This window comes from Phoxinus phoxinus, assembly GCF_949152265.1.
Source record: "Phoxinus phoxinus genome assembly, chromosome: 2".
Taxonomy (NCBI): Eukaryota; Metazoa; Chordata; class Actinopteri; order Cypriniformes; family Leuciscidae; genus Phoxinus; species Phoxinus phoxinus.
Genome location: NC_136877.1, coordinates 48159445 through 48185150, shown reverse-complemented (window position 1 = coordinate 48185150; position 25706 = coordinate 48159445). Strand labels below are relative to the sequence as shown.

General features: G+C 38.8%; 2 protein-coding genes across 2 annotated transcripts in view; one reads left to right on the top strand and one right to left on the bottom strand.

Moving 5' to 3' along the window:
- Positions 1-24783, bottom strand: part of chrnb1 (cholinergic receptor, nicotinic, beta 1 (muscle)) — a 33662-nt gene extending 8879 nt beyond the window's left edge. The window contains exons 1-9 of the mRNA XM_079589053.1: positions 24557-24783; positions 21148-21281; positions 17834-17878; positions 17325-17434; positions 13812-13920; positions 13050-13194; positions 8361-8546; positions 6717-6940; positions 1086-1261 (exon numbers count right to left, since the gene is read on the bottom strand). Coding sequence (XP_079445179.1) covers positions 1086-1261; positions 6717-6940; positions 8361-8546; positions 13050-13194; positions 13812-13920; positions 17325-17434; positions 17834-17878; positions 21148-21281; positions 24557-24617 — 1190 coding nt within the window. The 5' untranslated portion in view covers positions 24618-24783. The remainder of the gene's footprint in view (positions 1-1085; positions 1262-6716; positions 6941-8360; positions 8547-13049; positions 13195-13811; positions 13921-17324; positions 17435-17833; positions 17879-21147; positions 21282-24556) is intronic.
- The window catches only part of LOC307012412 (calcium/calmodulin-dependent protein kinase II inhibitor 2-like), a 428881-nt gene that overhangs the window by 45331 nt on the left and 357844 nt on the right, over positions 1-25706 (top strand). The gene's annotated exons all lie outside the window — the stretch shown is intronic.

Sequence of the window (25706 nt, the reverse complement as noted above, 5' to 3'; positions counted from 1 at the left end):
TGCCAGGCAGAGTTGTGTTTGTAAAATAAGAAAACATTTGTAAATATTTTATTTATTTGCAAATCTCATTTTATTTATTTGTGAATTTTATAATTTTTTGTGAAACTCTTTACATTTATTTGTGGATCTTAATCTATTCATTTGTGCATTCGATACATTTTTGTGAATCTCTTTACATTTATTTGTGAATATTAATCTATTTATTTGGAATATTGCAACAATAATAACCCCATAATTTTAGCGCGGTTCTTTGTTGCTAGCTAGAAAAGTTTGTTTTGTTTACTGTGTTTACTCTGGTAAACGCGAGGCCACGCGGACTTTGTTTGTGTCACATGACACTTGGGTTTCGCTTGGCTCAGAGCAGGGCGTGGCCTGCTGTATTCAACCACGAGATATTTGGCGCGTAAAAATAGGTTAGTGCACCGCGGCAGCTGTGGTGTGAAGCACTCATCGTGTGAAGACCGAAGAGTGTAAAGACCAACGACTCTACCTGTGCGACTCCACCGAGCAAGGACACCGACAAGGCACTTGAGTATTAATTCCTATCTCTGTTTGATCTTATTGTCATTTTCTTCTCTTTTCTACTCAACTGTCAACTGATCTTTCTGTTTGTGAGCTCTTACACCATGTGTTTTATAATCCCTACTATTACTAACACTCGTAAATCCAATGTCACACGTCGGAGGCGGTACAATCCTAACAACCTGCGTACCATTCCCATGTCTTCTAGTACTATCTTCTCTTTTCCTATTGGTATCTGGAATTGTCAGTCCGCAGTTAACAAAGCTGATTTCATTACATCTATTTCTAGTCATTCAGGTCTCAGCCTTCTGGCCCTGACTGAGACCTGGATCAGACCAGAGGACACAGCCATTTTGACCCATACAATGTATTTTTGGCTATTGCCACAGATATACCTGTGCGACTCGTGACTGGTTTTGGGTCACATATATTCTCCACCTGTGCTCAAGTGGTGACACTTATCTCAAGAAAGCGGCCAGCTATCTCCTCCCTTGCGTTCTCATGGACCGGTTTGACCCATGACCCTAATGATCTGAGACCTTCTGATAACTCCAGAGGCTCACCTGTGGGGTTTGGGGAAGAGGAAGTTGGTGTTATTGGGCTTGCGGATGAAGTACTCATCCGCCACTCTGCTAATGGCTTGGACGTTCTCCTTTTTGGAAGGTTTCTCGAGAAACAGAGGCGTTTCCACTTTAGGGCGAAGCATCCCCAGGTAAGGAGGCAGCATGTGGATGAAGATCTAGAAGAAATGCACAGTAAGATACACAGCTGCAGTAAAACATGCCCATTAAACCTCAAGTTCTTCTCATTCGGAAATATAAAGACTTCTAACAAAGCAGAAACACATTTACGTGTTCTGAAGAAAATGTGAGTGGATGGAGATTGCTAATGCAAACTTAAAGGCCCCTTCTTCAGTGCAAGTCCACTGGATTTTTATTATATATAATAATACAAAATATATTTATTATACATGTCAGGCAGAAATGAAAAATGGAAAAAAATGGAAGTGGAAAAGACTTGCGTACGGCCGTCTGCCGGAAGCTAGTTATTTTATTCGATTCAGTTTTAAATATGGATATTTGTCTTAAACATGCATCCCTTCACATCAGAAGGCCTTTATTAAAGGGGTGGTTGAATATGATTTCACTTTTCTAACTGTAGTTAGTGTGTAATGTTGCTGTTTGAGCGTAAACAACATCTGCAAAGTCACAACGCTCAAAGTTCAAAGCAAAGGGAGATGTTTGCTTTTAAAGAAATTGCTTTTTTAAGGACTACAACAAACGGCTGGAAGGGACTACACGACATTCCTCCGGGATTAGTGACATCACCAACGCTAAAATTTACATAAACCCGCCCCCCGGAACTCGATTTATAGATTATCAAAACAGAAAATGCTAATCAATGACTAGAAGATAACTACACAAAAGATACAAAATTTCATCAACTATCCATTCAGAAATGTTGTCTACATGTTGTCACTTCTTCTTGAATCTCTCCATCTTTCTTACTTCGGTTTGACCAGAGCCCGTCTACGGAGAGCCTGCCCACTCCCTATTAAGTCCTATTGTACCGAATTTTTGGTTGTAGTTCCACCAGAGTTCCACTGGGGGCGATCGCCCGAGTGCAAAATGAATGGGAGTCTATGAGGCTAGACGGCTAAATTTGTCCCTTTCAGCCGATTGCCGTTGAAATCTCAGATTTGATTGTAGGTTTGACAAGTTCAACATGGGTTAAAGGTCGAAAGTTGAATGAACGAGTACTTATGTCCTTTCGATTTCTTACAGGTTGAGTTGTTGCCCATAACACGCTAGCATTCTGCTAATGAACGCTGATTGGTCAGTGAAGGACTGGTTACGACCAGAGATACCGCTTGATGGCATCATGGCATCCGAAGCGGGAACAGAATGTATTCTAGCAGAAACTCTTCTAGCACGTGTGTTTACCTGTGTCAGCTGTGCTGGCGATGCCTCGAGAGAAAATAAAGTGCAGAGCGCGAAAACACCAAAGTGACTGAAGGATTGCCGTAAAGCATTATCTCTGGTCGTACGAGGTGTATGACGTCATTGACATTTTGAAAGACTTTTTAAAGCAAATAAGTGACTCTAAAAAAATCTAACACCCAGCAATGTGTAATTTCTTTGCATCTCCTTTCGAATACAACATTCAAATTACTAGACAAAAAATTATATCTTGAGAAAAGTGGATTTTGAGGGGTATAGCTCCATAGACCTCCATTCATTCTGCACTCGTCCTGTGAGCGCCCTCATATGGAGCCAGAGTGGAACTGCAACCAGTCAGAAGCCGGAAGTGTAGCGAGAGTGAACCTTCTCCCCTTATTAGACATTCTCTGGTTTGACCATTGAAATTTTCAGTGCATGTGTGTGTGAGGTAAAAGAACACGAGCTCTTGAAGCTCCGTCCCCTGTGCCGGGAGCAGCAGCTCATTTGCATTTAAAGGGACAGACACAAAAACGGTGCACTTTTGCTCACCCTCAAAAAGTGACAATTTTAACATGCTATATAAAAATATCTGTGGGGTATTTTGAGCTAAAACTTCACATACACACTCTGGGGACATCAGAGACTTATTTTACATCTTGTGAAAAGGGCATTACACCACCCCTTTAACCCTTCTGAGCCGTTTCGAGCACTTTCATCACGGATTGATGTGTTTTGATGGACGTAAAAAAAACAACAACAACCTTATAACGCTTGGAAGAGCCGGGACATTTTTTAACATGACTCCGATTGTATTCGTCTGAAAGAAGAATGTCTTATACACCTATTGGCTTCAGGGTGAGTAAATCATGGGCTAATTAAACATTTTGGGTGAACTATCCCTTTAATTAAAAGCGCTACAGTGCTTCTTAAAGTGTTGAGTTGTGTAGAGATGGCTGAGTCCTCGCTTCCTCTGCATGACTTCACAAAGGATCTAAAAGAAAGAGACAGATTGCACTCGCCCAGCACATCATCTTTCAGCCTTGCATCACGCGTCTATTTTCACATGGCCTTGCTGTCACGAGTGAATGTTCTGCAAAACTGAACTGAATCTGAATAAATAAATGCTGCGATATACAATCTTTAGAAATAACCGTAGGGTTGTGCTTGTGTAAAAGGGTCGCTGTGGTGTGATGGAGAAGCTGTGACTCTAATCACGTCGAGCTTACAGCCATCAACAAAGGTTAATATAGTCTAACATAATCGGCTGCTTTTTGAAAAGATGCTTTTATTTTGCTGCACAGTCTGTTTGCTAAACTGAATTTCCTATTTTTAGCCTTTATCTATTTAACATTTTTATCCTTTTTTCATAAGTTTGTAATTGGCAGACAGGGTTGTTCTGGAGTGTCCGGGAATAAAAGAAAATGCTAAATGGAAATGTTTTCTGCATCTGTCATTTTAACAATGTGGGCAGCAATTTGTTGAAAGCAGCTGACTCCACAAAAGTTTCACAAAAGGGTGTGCGTCTCATTACAAAAGCTGATTTTCTGGTTTGCTAATGGTTTCTTATTCTCAACCAAAAAAATAAAAAAAAAACATTTCTAGTCCAAGAAAGACTTTAAAAGGTACAAAATTGAACTTTTTTTTGTTCAAAATTAACAAAATGTAAGTAATGAGTCAATACATCATCAATCCTTCTCCCGAAATGTGTTTTTGTCTTACCCTGATTCACAATGGTACGCCTATTATAAGTGTTTATATTTGAGACATGCTGGGATGGTTTGTGCGGGAAATTGCGTGCATGCGTCACTCGCTCGTGTGTGTGTCTCGTCACATCTGTAAATATAGAGAAGTTTCTCCGGCAACTTTGACGCGTGTCTGGTGTAGGCATGTGCCGGTATCACTTTTTCATGCTGCGATTAATTGAGAGAGCATTTATCACGGTATGCGGTATTATCACGATATTGAAATTTTACAAGAGAAACAGGTTAAAAAAAAAAAAAAAATTCAGTTTTGACCTTTTAGTAACTTTAATAACTTTTTAATGAACTAAAAGTAACTCAAACATTTAAATACAAATAAATATAAATAAAACAATATAAAATATAAAAGTAAACTGAACAATTATATCCTTTATCTCCCTGAATTGCAGTGGATGGTTGTCACGAATATGAGCGAACATGTTAGACGTGTTCCCTTGTTTTGCAGCCACTTTCCGTCCACATGTCTTACACAAAGGGAAACTGTCTTCGATCAGCAATCCCTCTGCATTTTTTTGGAACCCAAAATATTTCCAAACATCTGACTTTACCCTTTTTGAAGGGGGAAAAATTGTCGGCAGCGTTCCTCCTTCCGCCATTCTTCTTCTTCATGTGAGAATTTGAATGTGGCGTCAGTGGGATTCTACATGTGACGTGAACACTGTTTACATTACTCACGTGTTCTGCGCAGCATATACGCAGTGTTTGTTCAAGCGGTTGATGGAAAATAAGCTATAATGCACGTTCTAAAAATAAAAAATAAAAATTCACCGACGCATGTATAATTCCTATTTTGCACCCGCGCAGAGCGGACTTTTCCCTCCACAGACGCACGTCGGTAAATTAGGGAATGAACTTGCGCTCGCGGGGGCGGTTCAGCGCAAAGAGGAGGCGTGTTCCGGCGCAAACGTTCCCTGCTGCTATTTTCCAGTTTTAGAAAGCAATTGCGCGTGCTTGGCCATAATGTAGCGTGTTAACGCGCATCCACTTTGATTCTCTAATAATTATAAAGACGCAGCAGTTTTCATTTTTGCAAATCATACATTATTACAAGGAAAAATATTAACACACGAGGGAAATCATTGTTGTGTCCGTGAAGATGTGAAAAAGATCTATCTAGACTTTAAAAAAAAAAAAAATCTAGATTAGGCTACACATTTACCCAAATTATACGCCTGTTTAACCGAAGCTAATTTGGGTGGGTTTCTCCCATCATCCCCAATGTCACTTCTCTGTGTTTTACGGTCCTGACGAGAACGTCGGCCTCCTCGGCTGTGAACCGCTCCTGGCGTGCGCTGGCAAATCCGCCGTTATAATAGCGATCCGCCATGGAACAAGCGCGTCTGCTCTTAAAGGGAATGTGAGAGGACGCTCTTATTGGTTTATTTCACGTTACGCCCAAACCACACCTATGAATAATGAAGTTACTTCAGACCAACCCCTTTTAGATTTGCGCCAGGCGCAAGAGCCATTTATCCCGCCGGGAAAATAGCAACAGCGCCGGGATCCGCCCACAGAGTTTCTTGCGCTTTGCACTTTGACACTTGCGTTTCAGATCGTTAAAATAGGGCCCTAACTCTCTAACAGAGTTCATTGTAAAACATTATCTATTGTGAAGATCATTTCATTATGGTTGTTGTATCGCTGGGCTGGAATCTATTTTCAAGGAAGTACCGTGTGTATTAATGTGTAAAGATACAGTAACGTCTTCAGCTCATCAGTCATCCTTTGTAAAGTCGTCCATCTAAACTGGTTATATCTCTGAAGCCTACAGTGAATGTTTTATGAGCATAATAATCATATTCATCCGCACAGTCACACAGAGACGAAGCACAACCAAAACAATATTCTTCCACAAAATACATGCACTTTTGTTTTTTAACCGCTATAGGGACAAACGTTGCATTATGTACCTTAAACTATAACTTCATTGATCAAAATTCTAGTGGGTCGAAAACAGAGTTCGAATACCTTTTCAGATCTTTTGATCTATATTGACCCATAAGCTTGTGTAATTTGCAAATGAACACGTCCGGAGACGAGGGAAAAACACACGGAGAGCATCAGCTTTAGTTTCTGCTCTGAAAGCCGCAAGATCAGCCGATCGCTGTGAGTGTGTGTTAGAAATTAGGAATGATGAGAGAACATTGAGTTTGGTACATTTTTCATCTTCAAACCAAACTTGGGTCTCAAGTCGACAAAGTTTAAATGCCGTCTGTCTAGCCTCTTCCCATAATGTTACTCATTAGCTCAGTAAACGGAGAGAAGACGGTGTTTTGTGGCTGTTTGAACACATTCGATCACATGAGTGTTTACACTAAGCAATCCGGTCTAATGTGTTTTCATCTACCTCTGGAAGTGGTGGAAAGTGGACAAGCTCAAAATGTTTTACACCTGTATTTATCGTCGTCCACTTGTGATCCGATCGACCAAAACGCATTTTAATACCAGGAGTGAACAGGACCTGACACTTTGACTGGAGGTCTCCTGTACTGACCTTGCGCACCCAGAGAGGCATTTGGTGTGTGTTGGGGGAACGATGGTGAAGGTTGAGCACCACAACGCTGAGGATGACGGAGCAGGTGACCAGGATCATGGTGAACATCAGGTAGTTGACGATAATGGGAACACCCAGAGATGTTTCTGGAACCTTGTTGGCCAGCAGAAGCAGGAAGACAGTTAAAGTCAGCAGTACGTTGATTGAAAGACCCATCTTCTCCCCTGAAAAGAAGAGAGAGCTCCTCTTGATCTACTCTTGCATACACAAGACATACTTATACAGAGTCTTAAAGGGTAACTGTCACAAAAATTGAACCTAGGCTCCTTTTGTTAATCTACCCGAGTCAAACTTTCGTGTAAAAGCATAATTAGAATGGAAACGCCACTTTTAAGATTGACCGTATTTTCGTTTTAGATCAAAATGCCTTTTGAATGGGAGTGCATGGGGGTAAAATCGCTATTTTAAAACACTAAGGCGGCTCGACACAACATAAAACTGTGCTGGAAGTATCACCAGCGGCTCTACACATGAACTCCAGCAATAACTACATTGTTTGTGTACACAGAGTTTACTAAAAAGAAAGGTTTTGTACGACTCACTTTATCAGTTAGTGTTTCCGGTGGCTGGAAGTTTGTCAGTCAAAAGTAGTCGATCTCCGAATGCAACGTAATGAACTGACTCCATATGAGGGAATGTCATGAACTTGTAATTCCAATGAAAAGCATGATAACTTAGACTCTCAGAATTTATATGGAAACAAGCTTAAGGAGCTTACCATCTTTACTCTCCTCATGTTACGTTGCATTCGGAGATCGACTACTTTTGACTGACAAACTTCCAGCCACCGGAAACACTAACTGATAAAGTGAGTCGCACAAAACCTTTCTTTTTAGTAAACTTTGTGTACACAAACAATGTAGTCAATGCTGGAGTTCATGTGTAGAGCCGCTGGTGATACTTCCAGCACAGTTTTATGTTGTGTCGAGCCATCTTAGTGTTAATAGTTGAACTCCCATTCAAAAGGCATTTTGACTGAAAACGAAAATACGGTCAATCTTAAAAGTGGCGTTTCCATTCTAATTATGCTTTTACACGAATGTTTGACTCGGGTAGATTAACAAAAAGAGCCTAGGTTCAATTTTGGCGACAGTTACCCTTTAATGTGCTTTTTTGTGATTCGGTTAATTGTACTATATAATGGAATTAATAGTCCAGACTGTATAAGCAGAGCAATAAGCTTGTACTAATGATCCCTTCATTATTTGTTACACTCTTAACTGGTAGAAGTGATAGATTGATCTTGTTGTAGCAGGAGCTTATCCATGCAGGTAAAATATATATTTATAACGGGCAATAATAGGACATTCAAAAACATTCTTCTCTTCTCCAGCTTGCTTTCTTATCTAGTTGTCAAATAAACCTGGCATTGTATATTATGATTATTGTTGGATCCTTGACGAATTTCTTTTGCTCCTCTCTTTGGATAAAAGCTTCTGCTAAATGCATAAATGTAAATGTACTGATGTGCATTAATTTGTGCAAAATATTTTATATTCTGAATTTAAAGTGGATTTGACACTTTTTTTTAACAAATCCTGGCATCAGTTTTGAAAAATAAAAAACAGAGCAAAGACTCTTTACCTGCATCAGGTGGCAAGTAGAAGTTAAAGATGGCAATGATGGTGATGAGGATGCAGGGCAGGACGATGTTAATCACGTAATACATGGGCTTCCTCTCGATGATCAGGTAGAAGGTGATGTCCTCATACAGGTCCTCTCGCATATTCTTCTGAGAAACCTTATGACGAATGTGCCATTCTCCACTCTCTGGGATGGCAGAAGATATGATGATGAGAAAAACAAAATGGTGTTTGTTTCTGTGTGTAGGTGTAGTGTTCAAACAATACAATGACATTATACAATATTGCCATTTTGAGTGCAATCAACCAGTCATTAGGTGATAAAACAAATATTATTATTTTTTTCAAGTATTAAGTGTATTAAAACATCCCATTAAAGAGGACCTATTATACTACTTTAAATGTTCAACTTTCTTTAGTGTGTAATGTTGCCGTTTAAGCATTAAAATGGTTTGCAAAGTTGCAAAGCAAAGGGAGTTCTTCTCTATATCAGTGTCACTGTTTCTGAACTCCCTGAAACGCCTCCATTGTGGTCACAAAATTCCTCATTTAAATAATTCCCGCCCAAGGCATACGCAGAATAAAGGGCCATGGCCTGGTTGAGTTAATTCATCGACTGGCCACTAGAGGCCGGCTGCAAAAGAGTCAATCCCATAGACTCCCCATGTTAATATGCCCAACTTTACAGCAGAAAAAAATATGTTTACAGCCTGGTACAAAAAGTGGTTTTGGTCTATATAGCTAATTTTGCCCTTCATGACAACTGTGAGGGGGGTGAATTTTTTTATAACGTATCCGTTCAAATGATATTAAAGGGATAGTTCACCCAAAATTTTAAAGGGCACCTATTATGACATTTAAAATGTTCCTAATGTTGTTGTGGGAGTCCCCAACAACAGTTTTACATGCATTCAATGACAAAAAAAATTCAATGACACTTTTGTTTTCGTATAATATGCATTTATTTTTACCTGATTTGCTCACCGACTCCCAAATGATTCGTTCAACGACTCGTTTTTCCAAACCCCTCCTTTGCGCGACGCTAATCTGCGTTGATTGGTCAGATGACCCAGCAGTGTTTACAGAGATAATACTTATTTTTAACACGGAGTACAATGATGCTTTTATCAATTAAATTGTGTTATAATAATGATTATAGTCCACTGCTTTATAGTTTGTAGTAAAAAAACGAAAAATAAGATAAATAATTTAATGTTATGTTAGAGAGCATAGCCCAGAGTTCATATTGTAAAAGCACAATCAGTCTTTGTTTGCATTAGCCCGATGCATAAACATAACGTTTTTACACAAAAAAAAATGCAGTAACGTTACTACGAGGTATTACTCTATTCTTTAAGACAACTCCGAAAACAACGACAAACACTTCACATCTCAATACAATTGCCATTGAAGACCTAGAAGCTAAACGGTGCTTACACAACAAAAAAAAAATAATTATTAAGCATGCTACATAAAACATAAAAGCAACAATTATTAATAACACTTACAGGTTGTGATACGGAGGAGGAAGCTGATGCAAATACACTTGGAACTGAACCTTTCTTTAATATCAGCCGGCTCGCGAATCCAAGTTTGATTGCATTTAAAAAGCAATCGTCTTCAAAATGGCGCGAGCAAAGCACAAGGCTCGGACTATACTTCTGTGGTATAGTGAATTGTAGCCACTTAGTCTTCAAATGCTCCTCCTTGGGCAGATGAAAAAAGTTTGCTTTTGAGCCGCACTTCAGAACACAGCGTCTCGTCGCCATGATATTTTCCCTGCTGGCCTTGGAGTGCAATAAGTGGGCGTATCGTATTCAAATAACTTGACAAGTTGACGTCATCTAGTCAGAGAAAAAGCTTCGGTCTTCTAACGATTCATAAAAATGACTCAGAGTCGACTCTTACTTTTGAAAGACAATAACTTTATATACGGTGCACTTTCATATTTCAAACTTTGCAGGATGTTTTTGTTCACTTAGATCTATGTTACACACTACATGAAAGGTAAATTTCAAAATTCCATAATAGGTGCCCTTTAAATAAGCCCATAATTTATTTACCCTGAAGTCATCCTAGGTGTATATGACTTTCTACTTTCAGACGCATACAATCTGAGTTATATAAAAAAATTGTCCTGGCTCTTCCAAGCTTGATAATGGGAGTAAATGGCTGTATGTCTTTGGAAGTTGTGTAAGAAATATATCCATATTTAAACATTTATTGACTAAAATAACTAGCTTCCGGTTGTGCGTCAAATTCAAGTGTTACTCTTTTGGCGTAAATCATTGTGTATGGCCGTCTGCCGGATGCTAGTTATTTTAGTTGATAATATTTTTCTTACACGAACGCACCGCTTCACTTCAGAAGGCCTTTATTAACCCCCGGAGACGCGTGGAGCACTTTAATCATGAATAGATGCGCTTTGATGGACTTCCAAAGACATACAGCCATTCACTCCCATTATCAAGCTTGGAAGAGCCAGGACAATTTTTAATATAACTCAGATTGTATGCGTCTGAAAGAAGAATGTCATATACACCTATTGGCTTCAGGGTGAGTAAATCTTGGGTTAATTTAAATTTTCGGGTGAACTATCCCTTTAAGCCCTAAAGTTCTGCATAATGAAGGGCGTGGCCACTTGATTGACAGGTGGATTGCCGCTGCGGTCACTACTAGCCGTTTGTCTGCTGTCTGTTAGCCGTCAGGTCACCTCAGCTAATCCGCCTCTTTGCCCATTTTCGTTCATCCAAGATGGCGACGACCGGCTCCGCCCACTTTGAGCTTAAAAAAACTCTTCAGAAACCTACGGATGACATCACGGACACTACGTCCATATTTTTTTGGCTGAAATTCATGGTTATGGAAAGAGGCGGGACATTTCCAAACATGCTGGAAGCGGTTGACCAATCACAGCACACTGGTATAGCTGACCAATCAGAGCACACTGCGCTTTTCAGAAGGAGGGGCTTCATAGAGAACTAATCAGAGCGTTACTGACAGACTGGGAAGAGAGGAGCTGCAACAACGGAGAATATCGGAAAAATAATGCGTTTTCTTCAAGCATAAACCCAAAAACTAAATCAAGACTTTGTAAAAGAGCGTAATAGGTCCTCTTTAAAAGCATAAAACAAAAAAAAGACATTAAAGGTCCCATGACATGAAATTTTCATTTTTTGAGGTTTTTTAACATTAATATGAGTTCCCCTAGCCTTTATATGGTCCCCAAATTTCTAGAAATTTAAATCGGTGTAAATCGAGCTTTTGCTCTCTTTCTCTGCCTTTGAAAAACTGGAAGCTCAATCGGGCTGATCTTGAATCTCCTCCGTATGACGTCATACGGAGGAAATGTTACCTCCCCTCTCTCTGCTTTGCCCGCCCAGAGAATATTTCCCGCATGAGAAAATGAGCTAGTAAGCAGGAACGCGTGCGCGCGATTTTAGTTTGTCCACGGGAGATATCATGGCTTTTGAGCGAGCGAAGCATAATAATTGCTCAATAATTGATGTACAAATGAACACCGAAGCCTTTTTTTAGTTCCTTCATCCAAGCCCCAGAAGAACCAGTGGATTCATTTCATTTTCTCTGGAAATGCACCGACACAACTCCCCAAAGTTTTGCATGTTTGCGGCAAACATTTCACCGACGACTGTTTCCTCAACTTGGATCACTACAGAGCTGACCTCGACGAACGTCTGGAAATACATCGATCGAGCCGAGCAACACTTTCTGATGTGTAACGTTACGTTAATTGTTCAAGTTCAGACAGGTAATCTTTCTCTCAAATCGTTCAATACTGCTGTTTATGCCTCAGTAAGTCAAGCCAGTGACTAAAATATCAACTTCACATCGTTTCTTTTAGTAGGATGAAAATAATCGTATTTAAATTGTGAATAAATTATATACAGAAAGCGATCAAAGAACAATCTTTTGTAGGAATCGCGCGCACGCGTTTCTACTTCCTAGCTCATTTTCTCATGGACACAGCTCGATCGAGTTTATCTGGACCCTTGCCAAACTCCTTATGAAATCAATGACGCTCATTACACTGCACATGAAGCTCTTACTGTATTTACATCATCGTGTTTGCATTGGTGAAAGCAGAGAGAGTGCAGAAACTGTGCAATGATAAGATCTTCATTCTCGCGATCAATAACAGACTGTCATCTGCTTGCGCAATGCTCATCACAGCAACATTTTATGTGATGGGAATAGATCTAAATACTTTAAAAACTTCTGACGATTTGTTAATCTCGATAGCTGTAATAGTAAAAACGTATAATAACTGTAGTAAAAAGTATTCGAGAGAGTTTCACATGTAATAAGTAGCTATTTCATATGCAAGCATGTCAGCCAATCACAGCAGTGGGCGGTTACACTGAAGTCTCACACAGACACGCCCCTTCAAACAGAGCGTTCAAATCTGAGGCTAAAACTGGGCTAGGAAAAATGCCTTTTGTTTCTAAATTATGACTATTTTTTATCTAAAAAACATACTAACATTATTAGGGCAACCCAGGAAACATTATAAAATAATATAATAACCCCATGTCATGGGACCTTTAAAATAAACTGAAATAAGGTATAAAACAAGATGGGTTCAAGACAATCTTTCACGTTGGCTTGAAAACGCTTTGTCTGAATGTTTAAAAGGTTGTTGTGCATTGTGACAGTGTTAGAGCGCCATTACCGCTGAAGCCTGTGTCCAAGACTATCTCTCGGATTTCATTCCCCTTCTTGTCAAGGGCCGGCTGCAGATCCACTTCTGAGGAATCATACGTATACGAATGGAAAACCATGGTGCAATTTTGCCAGTCAAAAGGAAAGTATGTCACCTGCAGATGGAGATGTGCATGTTAGTGTGTGTGTGAGTGTGTGTGTGTACGCGTCTGGCTGACGAGCATCTTCCTTTAATCATCTCTCTTTCTGATTTCACACATGCAAAGACCAGACGTAACATCAAACGCAGACAAACTAGAGCGAGGCCAAACAAAAGCAGAAATACAAATGAGGAGGGGGAAAAGTTCACAAAACAAGTACAAAAGTGAGAGATTGCCACTTATATGAGGCAAATAAGACTCTTTTAAACAAGAAATTCACCCCAGCAACTGTAATATATTCATAGTGCAGTTGTGCTGAGCATAAACACTTGTGATTTAATGCATCATTAAACGTCTTATGTTTTCGACACATCATTACAGTGTTTAAAGGTCTCATCCATAACTTACTCTTATTACTACAGTATTTACCGAAAGGTGCTGAACATCCATCAAGAACAAGAGCTAAAAAATGAGTGCTAGAAAGAAAACATCCCCTATAATGTAAATACACATCTTGAATTGTTATGCCGTGCTGTTAATGTTTCACAGCACTGATTTAAACATTATGGAGTACTTGATTTTTTTATTGGTCCATTACGCAGAGCAGAACGTCTGCTGTGTTGTCCATTTACCTTCACTCCGCACGAGCTCCTGAAGAGAGCAGGAGGAGTCCACGTCACACGGCCGTTACTGTAGGCCTGCACGTGGACCTGTAGAGCTACATCGAACACGCCGTCATTACTGCACACACAAACACACACACACACACACAGAAGTGTAAGCAGATAAACTTGGATAGCTACTAAAAACTAGTGGTGGGGGAAAAAAATAGATTCTGTCCAGTATCATGACATTTTCGCGCACGCAATTATATCGATACAGTAGTGCAAAGCATTGCAATATTTAATTAGAAAATTATCTGTTTTACTTTGTGGTTTTCTCTGAGTTTACATTTGCGTATTACATCCACAAGGTGGCGCTAGTTGCAATGAAAATGGCTTCACCATCACAACAACCGGTTGTACACGACTTCAAATCGAAAGTGTGGGTAAATTTAGTTTTTTCATCAAAAAGCGAATAGTAAAGAAGACCTTGACATTATTTATATGATTATTCTCAGGTTTATGTTATTTTATTATGTCTGCTACATGTTACTCTATTGTATTTAAATAATTTTAAGTTATGTGCTGGGAGCTCACCCTTCATGTGAGAGGTCTCCTATTCAGAGAATAATTATGTCCTGTAATAAGGTCCTGTGTCCTGAATGTTCAAGAAAAAACTTTTTGCACTTCAGTTAATGAGTAGAAGATAATGTTCACAGAATTACATGTGACGTTTGAAGTTGAGCAGTCTTATTTTCCTCATTTTTTGTAATGCCTTTGAATAATATGGGGGACATTAATCGCAATATATCGCAGAATCGCAATATGTTAAGAATCGCAATAATATTGAATCATTTTTGCCAATTCCCACCCCTACTAAAAACCCAAACCTCCACATTGAGGCAATTTGAATGTTACCACTATAACATTTTCCCCCTGAAAGTTCACATTGACTATATCAAATTCAAAATGAGAGTTTCTTTGGGTTTGTTTACACCGGGGGGTGTTCCAGAAAGTAGGTTATGCGATTTACCGGGTTAAGATTACTCGGAGCAAGCGGATAACCTCAACTTTCAGTTCCAAAACCTGAGGTAACTTCCAGGGTTTGCAAGTAGCCACATCAACTTATTTTCTATCAATGTCACGTCATCACTGCCGAACATGCTGGACATGCTGAGAGCCCTTTTCAGATATTGAACACCCACTACCACTGATGATCTGGCTGAGTTAAAGACACTCAGTAGATGTGTTTCCATTTTGAAATAGCAAATTGAAAATACGCCCAATGAAAACTCCCATATATCGCAAACAAGTTTTTATGCTCGCATGAGGTGTTTTTTCAGGCAATTCGACAAAGGACTATTTCACAAAACTGCAATGGAAACAGTTTTTGTGCATTTACAGGTCACCTGACGTAGATGGCGCGCTATGATTGGACAGAAGACGAGACCGAGTTCTTTATCAAACTTATAAAAGACAAAAGTATTATGGAAATGCTGAATTCTAAACCACAAAGAAATTCCACATTTGATCAAGAGCTTGAAGCAGATATGAGGCAGAAACACCAGAAACTCCTCATACGAGCCGCTCACAAGTATAAGAGGCTTTCCTCGCCATTAATGCTTGGATAACACGCCACGTCTCCTTCCATTAAAAATAATAGCTAGTGCGGCGGCTGAGATACACTTAAACCTAACATCCGTCGCCATGATTTTGAAATGACTTATCGCGAGAGGGGAAAAATTATGTTTTAGTCGCACAACATCGGTTAATGGAAAAGCCGTCATTTCGCAATCGTTTTTTTATCGACATTTAGAAAATATCGCAAAAGTTTTTTGCAAATCTATAATGGAAACGCGGCTAGTGATGGGGTCTCTGCATTATGTCTCGAGAGCAATTATGTGCTTCTTACGTAGTCTGTAATGTGACACACACACATCGGCAATGTTGGGGAAAGTTACTTTTAAAAGTAATGCATTACAATATTGCGTTACTCTCTTAAAAAGTCACTTTTTTAGAAAAGTAATGCGTTACGTTACTTTTTTTCCCACCTGGGCTGGGCTTGTTTTTTTTATAACACAAAAGTTTTATTTTTGGGCAAATGTAAAGACCCTTTCACACCAAAAGTGAAATAATAATCCTCAGGCTGAAGGACATGTGTACAGTAGAGGAAAGCAAACAAGCAAACCTTTCTATCTTTCTATCTATCTATAGTCATTATTGCGTATTTAACTGAATCATCGAAGGTCAGAAGCAAGTACATTGGCCAATAAAGTGAGATTAAATGCATAAAAATGTATGTTTTATTTAACATATTTAGTTATTGGAGGTTTGCATAGTATTCTGATTCTGCATTTCACTGATTTTATTCATTTTGAGGAATATTGACACTTTTTTGTGCAAGCGAGATGAGTAAATGCTCACATTTAGTCTAGAACTACAATAAACAATGTTCACACACACACACACACACACACACACACACACACACACACACACACACACACACACACACACACACACACACACACACACACACACACACACACACACACACACACACACACACACACACACACACACACACACACACACACACACACACACACACACACACACACACACGTCTTGTGTGTTGTTTATTGTCTTTTTAGAGCTGCTGAACAGCAGAACTAAACTTGCAACATTGATCATTATTTCCTTATCACTTTAAAGCTGCTTTGAAACTATCAGCATCGTATAAAGCACTAAAGGGGATGTGACTTAAAAACAAGGGTCTGTCGTTCATCAATTGTGAATATGTGTACGTGTGTATGAGATTAAAGATTTACAATGAATAATGGCTCACATTTCAGTCAAGCTACCATATGAATAGGGTACAAAGTGTGTGTACTACTCTTTTTTTTTTTTTTGGCCCTTTTTGGAGGTCGAAAGCCAATTATCATTGTCAGCTTAGAGGTATTGGCATGTCACTGTCCAATTATGTTTTTTATGACTGTTTCACAATAGGTAATAGTAATACTTACAATTAAGATGGATTGACCATTTGAGCCCTTAAACCACACGGCACTGGTGTATAATCCTCACAGGACACAAAACAGGCATTTAAACTTCCCATCTATTACGGTAATGGTGCTGTGGGACTCAACGATGTCCCTCACTGAACAGTGTGTGTGTGTGTGTGTGTGTGCTGGACCAGAGAGGCTTCTAGCGGACGGCAGTGTTGTTTAATTGGCTATAAAGCAGAGATGAATGGAGAAGGCAGGATATTTACACCAGCAGTGATGAGGGTCTACCTGGGCATCACAGCGAGAGTGTGTGAGAAAGGAACAGATAGAGAGAGAAAGTAATGTGTGTGCATCTCTCGACAAGCTTCACAAGCGCTTTGATCATTTCTTTGTTATTTTTGCTGTTCTTGCAGAAACTCAACAAAGGCTCTCTAAGATAATGTGCCTGACACTAGGCTTTCTGAGATAACACACACACACGCGCACACACACACACGCACGCGCACACACACACACACACACACACACAACTCACTTGTTGATGAGAACAATATCAGGAAGCCACACTTTTGCAGACGGGATACGCAACACATCAAATCCCCCGTAATCTTTCGGGTTCCAGGAGAGGCGATAATCGTTCCACTCCTGCAAGAGCACAAAAGGTGTGTGTGTGTGTGTGTCCATGTACAAATAGATGAGGGTCATCGTTGAAATTATAAGTACAACCAGTTCATCATTTAATCAAATGATCCGGCTTGTGTCATTAACTATACCAAATGCAATATCTCTGCACATTTGTCAATACATATCATCAACGGCATTTGCATAATCTTTCATTTAGCATTCAAAGTTATGCTATATTGATCCAAGTTATTATTGTCAGAGTTTGTCTTGTGAGGTAACGTGGTAATTTCCGTCCACTAAATTGTCATGATAGATGATAGATAACTTTTCTTCGATGCAAATAAAGCTTTATGAATTTGCATATTGCGCTCTCAAGACATTATTGCTCAAAATGAGTCCAAAGAAATCGTGCCGACTTACCAAGTTCATAATAACAACAGTGTTCATCTCCTCATCTTTCATGTTCTAGAACACACACAAAATATGAAACAGAACAAATCAAATTAATTAATTAATTCAATTAGTGAATGCACATGTGTTTAGAGTTTCAAAATGAGAGTTTCTTTAGGTTTTACAATTACAATATTCAGAGTGGCTGTGATTTGTCCGTATGTATGAGTGTGATGTTGCTTTTATACAACAGTTCAATAAACAAGTTGTTAATATTGAGCAAATCATATTTTAGACACAATCGACCAGTTATTTAGTTTATTTTTACTCTTCCAATGAGAACAGAATCAAAGCAATCTTGAAACGCTTCTTCCCGAACTTGCGGATCTATAAAATGAACTCAAGAATACCAATTTAAAGCAATTTCAACACTATGCTATATTGGGCGAGGTAAATCATATTCAAAAACAAAGGCATCTGTGTAATGTTTTGCTTTAAAAGGACATTTCCCTAGCCGTACATCCATAGCAGGAGCTCTTATGAATGTAAAAAACACTAACTATCAAGCACTATACACTTAGACACTTAATATTCAACAATATTATTGATCTGCATTGACACCATATTACAGGTGAAACTCAAAAAATTATAATATGGTGCAAAAGTTCATTAATTTCAGTAATTCAACTTAAAAGGTGAAACTGATATATTATATAGACTCATTACATGCAAAGTGAGATATTTCAAGTCTTTATTTGTTATAATTTTGATGATTATGGCTTTACAGATTATGAAAACCTTTTCACAATATTCTAATTTTTAATTTGGGGTTTTCATAAGCTGTAAGCCATAATCATCAAAAAATTATAACAAATAAAGGCTTGAAATATCTCACTTTGCATGTAATGAGTCTATATAATATATTAGTTTCAACTTTTAAGTTCAATTACTGAAATAAATGAACTTTTGCAACATATTATGATTTTTTTATAGTTTTACCATTATATGAGAACTGAACTGAGCTGGACTTTGACATCACTGTTTTCTCCAGAGCGGCTGTATATATAAATGAACTAAATTAATGAAAAAAAATTACAACAGAAATGTGAACCATAACTGAACTTAAAGCTGGACTCGATCTGCTGTACAGCCGAAAAAAACTTGCATTATTTTCCTGTTATCACTGTAAAGCTGCTTTGAAACAATCTGTGTTGTAAAAAGCGCAACTGGCGTGTGTGTTTCCCTGACGGATGATACACAAATGTGGGAGTTTAGAAGAAAAACATTGCGCATATCTATAATGAAGAATCCCCAAATTCTCTGTCACTGAGATGCGTTTAAAGCCAACACATTATAACGTGAACACTGGGGGTGATGGGAAATGATCATCAGACAAGAGAAAGACCTGAGACTCAATGTTAGATCAGTACACACACTAGTCCTGAATGCTATTTAAAACTAGCGTAGGAATGTCAGCTGTCAGATCAGACCACAGACAGTGGGGGGGAAGGGTCAACACACACACACCATAACACTCACGTATATACACTTCATATGATTAAGATGCATGCAATGCCTTCAATGTGTGGATAATATCTCAATATACATATTGTTTTCGACACACATTTGGTTGTTCGGGCAAAATCCACGTGAAATCACTGTTCATGAAGCCTGTAGAGAAGTTAATGTTCCTTTCTGTTCGGAGACATGAAAACAAAACATTGATAAGAAAGTGCAAATGCAAATCTGTTATCCGAGACCGGGTTATTAAATCCCTGTGTTAGGAAGTGAAGGATCCCATGCCCGGATTCACATACCAAAATTCACACACTGAACAGCTGAGCCAACCATCAGACCGGCTTCAAACTAGCTTTTATTACGGGCCTACAAGCAATGGGAGAGCTTTTCCTTTGGCTAATTCATCCTAACTCTAATTTATAGCGCTTTGTAAGGTCATATTATATGATTTCATTTTTATGAGGATCGTAACCAGTCATATTTTTTCCACACTCTGTGAGACTTAAACGGTCTGCCTTTTTTGCTGATGTGCCTTTAAAAAATAGATGTGGAAATGTTTTTGACTCCCTCTTTAAAAAAGTAACCACAACTTATGATAAACAGGGTTTCTGAAGGTTTTATGAAGACTTTTTAAAGACCAAGTAAAGAAAATGTAAGAAATAATTGAAAGGGAACACGATACATCAATATGTCCTCTAAATGTAAACGTCTAAGGAGAAACACAATGAGTTGTATGATATCACTAGAATATGGAAATAACTTTTACTGTACCTTCTGAACACAAGATGTTCTTCCTCAATTATTTTTGTCTTCTTTTTCAGCGTAAATGTCTAAAGATTCTTAAATCAAGATACATTTTCTTGTTGAAAATGTAAAAATTAGGTCTTAAAAATTTGAACAAGAAAAAATATCTGCGAATGGGCTCAGAATTTGTTTTTTAATTCGAATGGAAGTTTTCATAACTCATTGATGGATATTTGTTCTTTTTCAAAATTTTAAGACCTAATTTTTACATTTTCATCAAGAAAATGTATCTTGATTTAAAGATGTTTAGATATTTGTATTGGAAAACTGGACAAAAATATTGAGGAAGATATACACTTTTTGCAATGTATGCAAAATTTCATGCCATGACTTTATGAATTTAATACGTTCTGCTCTGATTTAAGACCTTTTTAAGGTCTTAATATGTGTAAGGTTGAATTATGACGTTTTAAGACCCACAGAAACTCTGGATAAAATGATGAGCTTTTCACTCAGACAATCACCACGTTTTTGCCTATTCAACTACTAATAATAATCATTATTAACCTTATTTGTATAACACCTTTCATTCAAGAAATTCAGATTAAAGTGCTTCACAATAAATAAATAAATGAAAGTACCAAGTAATTTACATTAAAAAAAATACCATGATCAATATAACATAAGATTAAAGTTAAGTCAAGTTAATTTCTATTGCGCTTTTCACAACACTCATTATTTCAAAGCAGCCTTTAAAAAGTCATGGTAACCATTAAGATGCGAGATGAGACCCAATTTATTTTCCCAGCTCAGTTAAAACCAGCCTAATCTGGTTGGCTGGTTTTAGCTGGTTTAATCTGGTCAAACTGGTGTCCAAATGTTTGGTCAGCTGACCATCTGAAGAAGTTGCCAAACCCCTCTAAAACCTGCCTGCTAATGACCGTGCTGGAAGACCAGCTTAGGCTGGTTTTAGCAGATTTTTTCCCAGCAGGGTTATTAATAATACAAATAATGATAATATAAAACAACAATGGTATGTGCCCATTAAGTTACATAAATATGTGTGTGTTTGTATCTCATACCAGGCTGACGAATGCTGAAAGGGTCATGCCTATCCTCACGACGACCCTTTCCTCTGGGCTCCTCGCAGGCCGGACTTTAAGGTTGTATGAAGAAAACAGTTTCTTCATCAGCTTACCTTCTGTTTCTGAGGCACCTAGGGCGAAAAATTATGTTTATCAGGTAAATAGAGCAGTGCAACTCTCTTCTACCGTTCACACTGCGAGCCTCGGTGCTTCCCATGTATTGCTCAGATATACACATGTTTCTGTACAGCGGTTCACATTGTGCTTTTAAATGTGGCCAATATCAGATTCCAGTGGGAAGAGATCATGGTCCTGAAATGACCCGCATGCGCAAAAGAACAATAGAAAGAGGTCACGTCATACAGAAGAAAACACGGAGGACATTAAAGTAACCAAGTACACTTTTTTTATTGCGATCTATAGTGATGGAAAAGTCGCTTGAATTTCCGATTTGACTGTTCAGACTGCGGTTGCATTGCAAAACATCGGACCATCTGGAAAAGATCAGATTCAATGTGGTTTTTGCCGTTCACACTGTCATGACAAAAACAGATCGGAGTCACATATGAGCAAATAAATCGGATTTGGGCAACAATTGATCCTTCGCAGAGAGCTTGATTGACAGGTGATCTGACCAATCATACTTCGCCATCTGCCATTTTGTCCAACAAAGCAGTCAGGAGAGTTAGTAGATTAACATGGGAGGATTTGAACTTGAGAAGCGGAGTGTACTGACGACTTTCCGCGGTTAAAACAACATTCCTTCTGATGTTCATGTTTATTTGATGCTATAAATGAACTTGAAGGAAAAGATGATCGGTTCACGAGCAGCTTTAACTGATGCTCTACAGCGATCTGTCAGACACATTAAAGAGCCACAAAACTGTATTTATTGTTTAAATTTCTTTTTAAAAATTACCAAATTTGAAAGGTGAGACTTTGTTTAATACATTTAATATCAAAAGTAACCGAAAAGTAAGCTGGTATGTCCTGTCTGTCAGTGTCCTCTGCTCCGCGATGTATTTTTCACTGCGTGAGAACATGGTGTGCGTGAGAGCGGCGTAGCTTGTCGGACATAGCGACAGTAACTGGGGGCGGGTCTTTGCAAACGGTCAATTACCAGCAATCTGAACTGGCCTTATACGTTCACCTGACAACTATATGCCTAAAACGGATACTTTTTTCCTTTGAGTTTTCCACGTACAGACAGACGACACCATTGTCAAAACGATCCCCATTCACACGGATCCGCGAAAACGTCTAAAAACGCTGTATTCTGCTGCCAGGCCAATAGATGGCGATGAAACACTATAGATTGAAAACGTAATGTGCGTTTTTATCATTTACACAGAGACTGTTTTCAAAAACTTCCACTTTAAAAAACCCGTTTTGAAAAGTTTGCGTTTTGAGGCACCCAAAGCGCTGCCGTTGACTGACAATAACAAACGACTCGCGTACGACGGAGAATATGCACACACATTTACAGCAGTTTTACCGTACTTTTTCTGCAAGCAATAAAGTAACACTTTCAACTTCCAACACTGTCCTGAAACTGCATGGAAAGGAGAAATCTTTATTTTGTTTTTGTGTGAGAGCATTTTTATATCGTTGAAATAAATGAGGCCTTGCAAAACGCATAAAAAGTTTTACGTTTTCAGTTGAAAGCGGTGTCGTGTAAACAGCCCCTAGGGTTTTAATCTTAAGAGTCGGAGTATTAAAAGTCTTGCAGGTTGAAAGACAGAATATGTCTTGTGCATAAGGCCGTTTACTGCCTAGTCTTTGAGTAAAGCACGGCGAGTGTAATGATGGATGAGTGGACGGATGGATGGATTTGAGCTCTGAACATAAAGGCGAACAGATAAGAGACTCAGGAATAGCCTTGGGTTTAGAGCCGCAGTTTTGAGGGGGACTGTTTACTCCACCGCCCGGCCATCACTGAGGTTTTTATGCGTCACGTCTGCTGTTTTTTTCACCTCAGCTTTCGAAGGTTGGGCGCATTTATAAGCGGGCCTTCTAGGGGCGCCACATTCATCAAGTGTCGCCAGCTCGAGCCCCCCACAATACAACTGACAGTAACAAACGACACGCGTCACCTTCATTACCAGCGGCTGCTGCTCGGAGCATATGCACACACATTCACATGATTTCGACCGACTTTTTCTGCGAGTAATAACTTCAAGTGGCTTTTATTGAGAAAAGAAACCCCAACGCTGTACTGAAACTGCATGGAAATGAGAAATCTTTTCTTTTTCTTTTTTTTCTTGTGTGAGAGCGTTTATATTGTGAAATAAATGAGGCCTTGCAGAGAATATGCCATCTGCTGCCCAGCAGTCCCATTGAAAGCTTCCCTACAATAATTACCACAATTAACCTCTCCGAAACACCTTTAAATCAACTTTTAATTCAAAGAGTTCCCGGTGATAGTCTGACTCGAGGTTAATTTACAGTTTTCCCAGGGGTATTCATAAAACTGGTAATCTTGAACAAATGTCCCTTTTATTTATTTTAATCACTTTGGTCCCATTTTCACAAGTGGTAAATTCTCCTAACTGACTCTCATGCTTTCTATTTTATATATTTTCTTTTACACAATCATTGTTTCAAAACACACAATTATTGTGACATGCCATTGTGAACATTTGGTTTAAGCACAAAAACACAAATTTATGGATCATAATGACCATTCAACCCAATAGTAAACAATGTGAGATACAGATTTCAAATCACCCAGGGTATTTCTGAATGGAAAATACAACATAACTACAGTATATTGTAGGCTACAGATATCGTATAAGAAATACACTTATGTAATTGTGAAAGGCAAAATAATTGCAGACTATAGTATTGATATTTTGGTTCACTATAGAGTCTGGAGACATAATAAGTTGACCTTTTCACACTGAGCTGTTACAGTATATTCATTTGGCAGCCTCTGTCACAGTAGTAAGACGTCTGTTTATCTGTTTATTTATATAATGGTATACACTGTACACTTTGACCAAATCATATGACATATGTAACAGTTACATCAAATTAAATGACCATTAAGATCATTCGGACTTAACTATGTACAATTAATGAGAACAAGTAAAATTACAGGCTTTATCTCATAAATGTAGACTGCGATTGTGAGAGTTGAGTTAATTAAAAACATTTAGTTTCATGTTTGAAATGACTAAAATTATGTGGAAAACAGTAGCCTACCAAAGCGATTAAAAATGTGAACAAATAATACTAACAATAATAAAAATAACGTTTTAATTATCTTTCTCAAACCCCTCTGGTGTTTTAGGACCTCAGAACTTCGATTTACGATGATGTTACTTTTTAAGTTGACTGGGCATTTACACGTGCGCGCGCAAAACACAACGCACACATTCAGTTTGGAAACTTCAACTCAACTTACCTGCCATTGCGCTCAGGCAACAGAGGCAGCAGGAGACAATAAACCAGTCCCGGGCCTTCATGGCGATTCACCAAATGAAACCACAGGGATATCTTCATAGAAAGTCAACGTGAGGGTCCATTCGTGTGTTTTCCCAGCACAAGTCAGACCGCTGTCACTGTGCTCGGGTTACAGGCGCGCGGCCGCATGCGCGCACTCACGGAGCATGAGCTCACGCGCCCACACCAAACGTCAGCTAAACAAAATAGTATTTCAGAGCTTATTTTTGTAACTTTTTTTTAAAAATCATAATTTCACATTTTTGTTTTCTTATTTGAAACTTATACCGCACAGCGTTAGCTACTTCTGCAATTAAGATTTCTGTCAAAGTAAAACTAAAAGCATTTATTTATGCCTCATCGATGTAGCATCTGTGTAAAGTTAGCCACTTAAAATGTTGATAAGCTGCGCTGTCTTCGCAATGTAAAGATGACAAAAGGTAGGCCTGAATTCACAAAAGGTACAGTTTTTCTATCCACAGACTGAAAGAGCACATGCATGGTTTAACTCTATGTGTGTGACATTAAAAATCATGAATATTTCAAACTATACCTCATACCCTACATTGAGGTCGTCACTGAGTCTTCCCCCAAATGTGCTCTTTAAATAAGGCAAACTGATGTGTTTGAATCCACGCCAGCATATTTATTCAGTTCTGGGGTGCTTTTGGCTCAAGACGAGGTGTAGCATTAATGTGCTGTACTTTTATGTAATCCATCAGAGCTGTTAAAAAGAATTATGCAGCTTTATCCCACCAATTAGATTAAAGGATGAGATTTATTCTGCTCCTCTCGAGTGTTGACACTTTGATGGGCCTTTTGAATTCAGAGGTCAGGGGATTGCTGAAGTTTTTCCTCCACTGTTAGCAGGATAAAAGATGGAAGCGGCTCTTTAGCGAAGCCGGCTTTTTGCGCGGGAACAAAACGAAAGACACTTGGAACACATATGCCACCCGTTCATCCTCACTTCCCGTCGAGCCGTAATGGCGCCGTCCCACCATATTCACTGTTTGGTCCTCTGCCAATTTAATCATTATAGAAGTCAACTTAACAACCCATAACTAATGCTGACTCGCCTGTATAATTCTATTGAGATGACGACCGCTGGCACT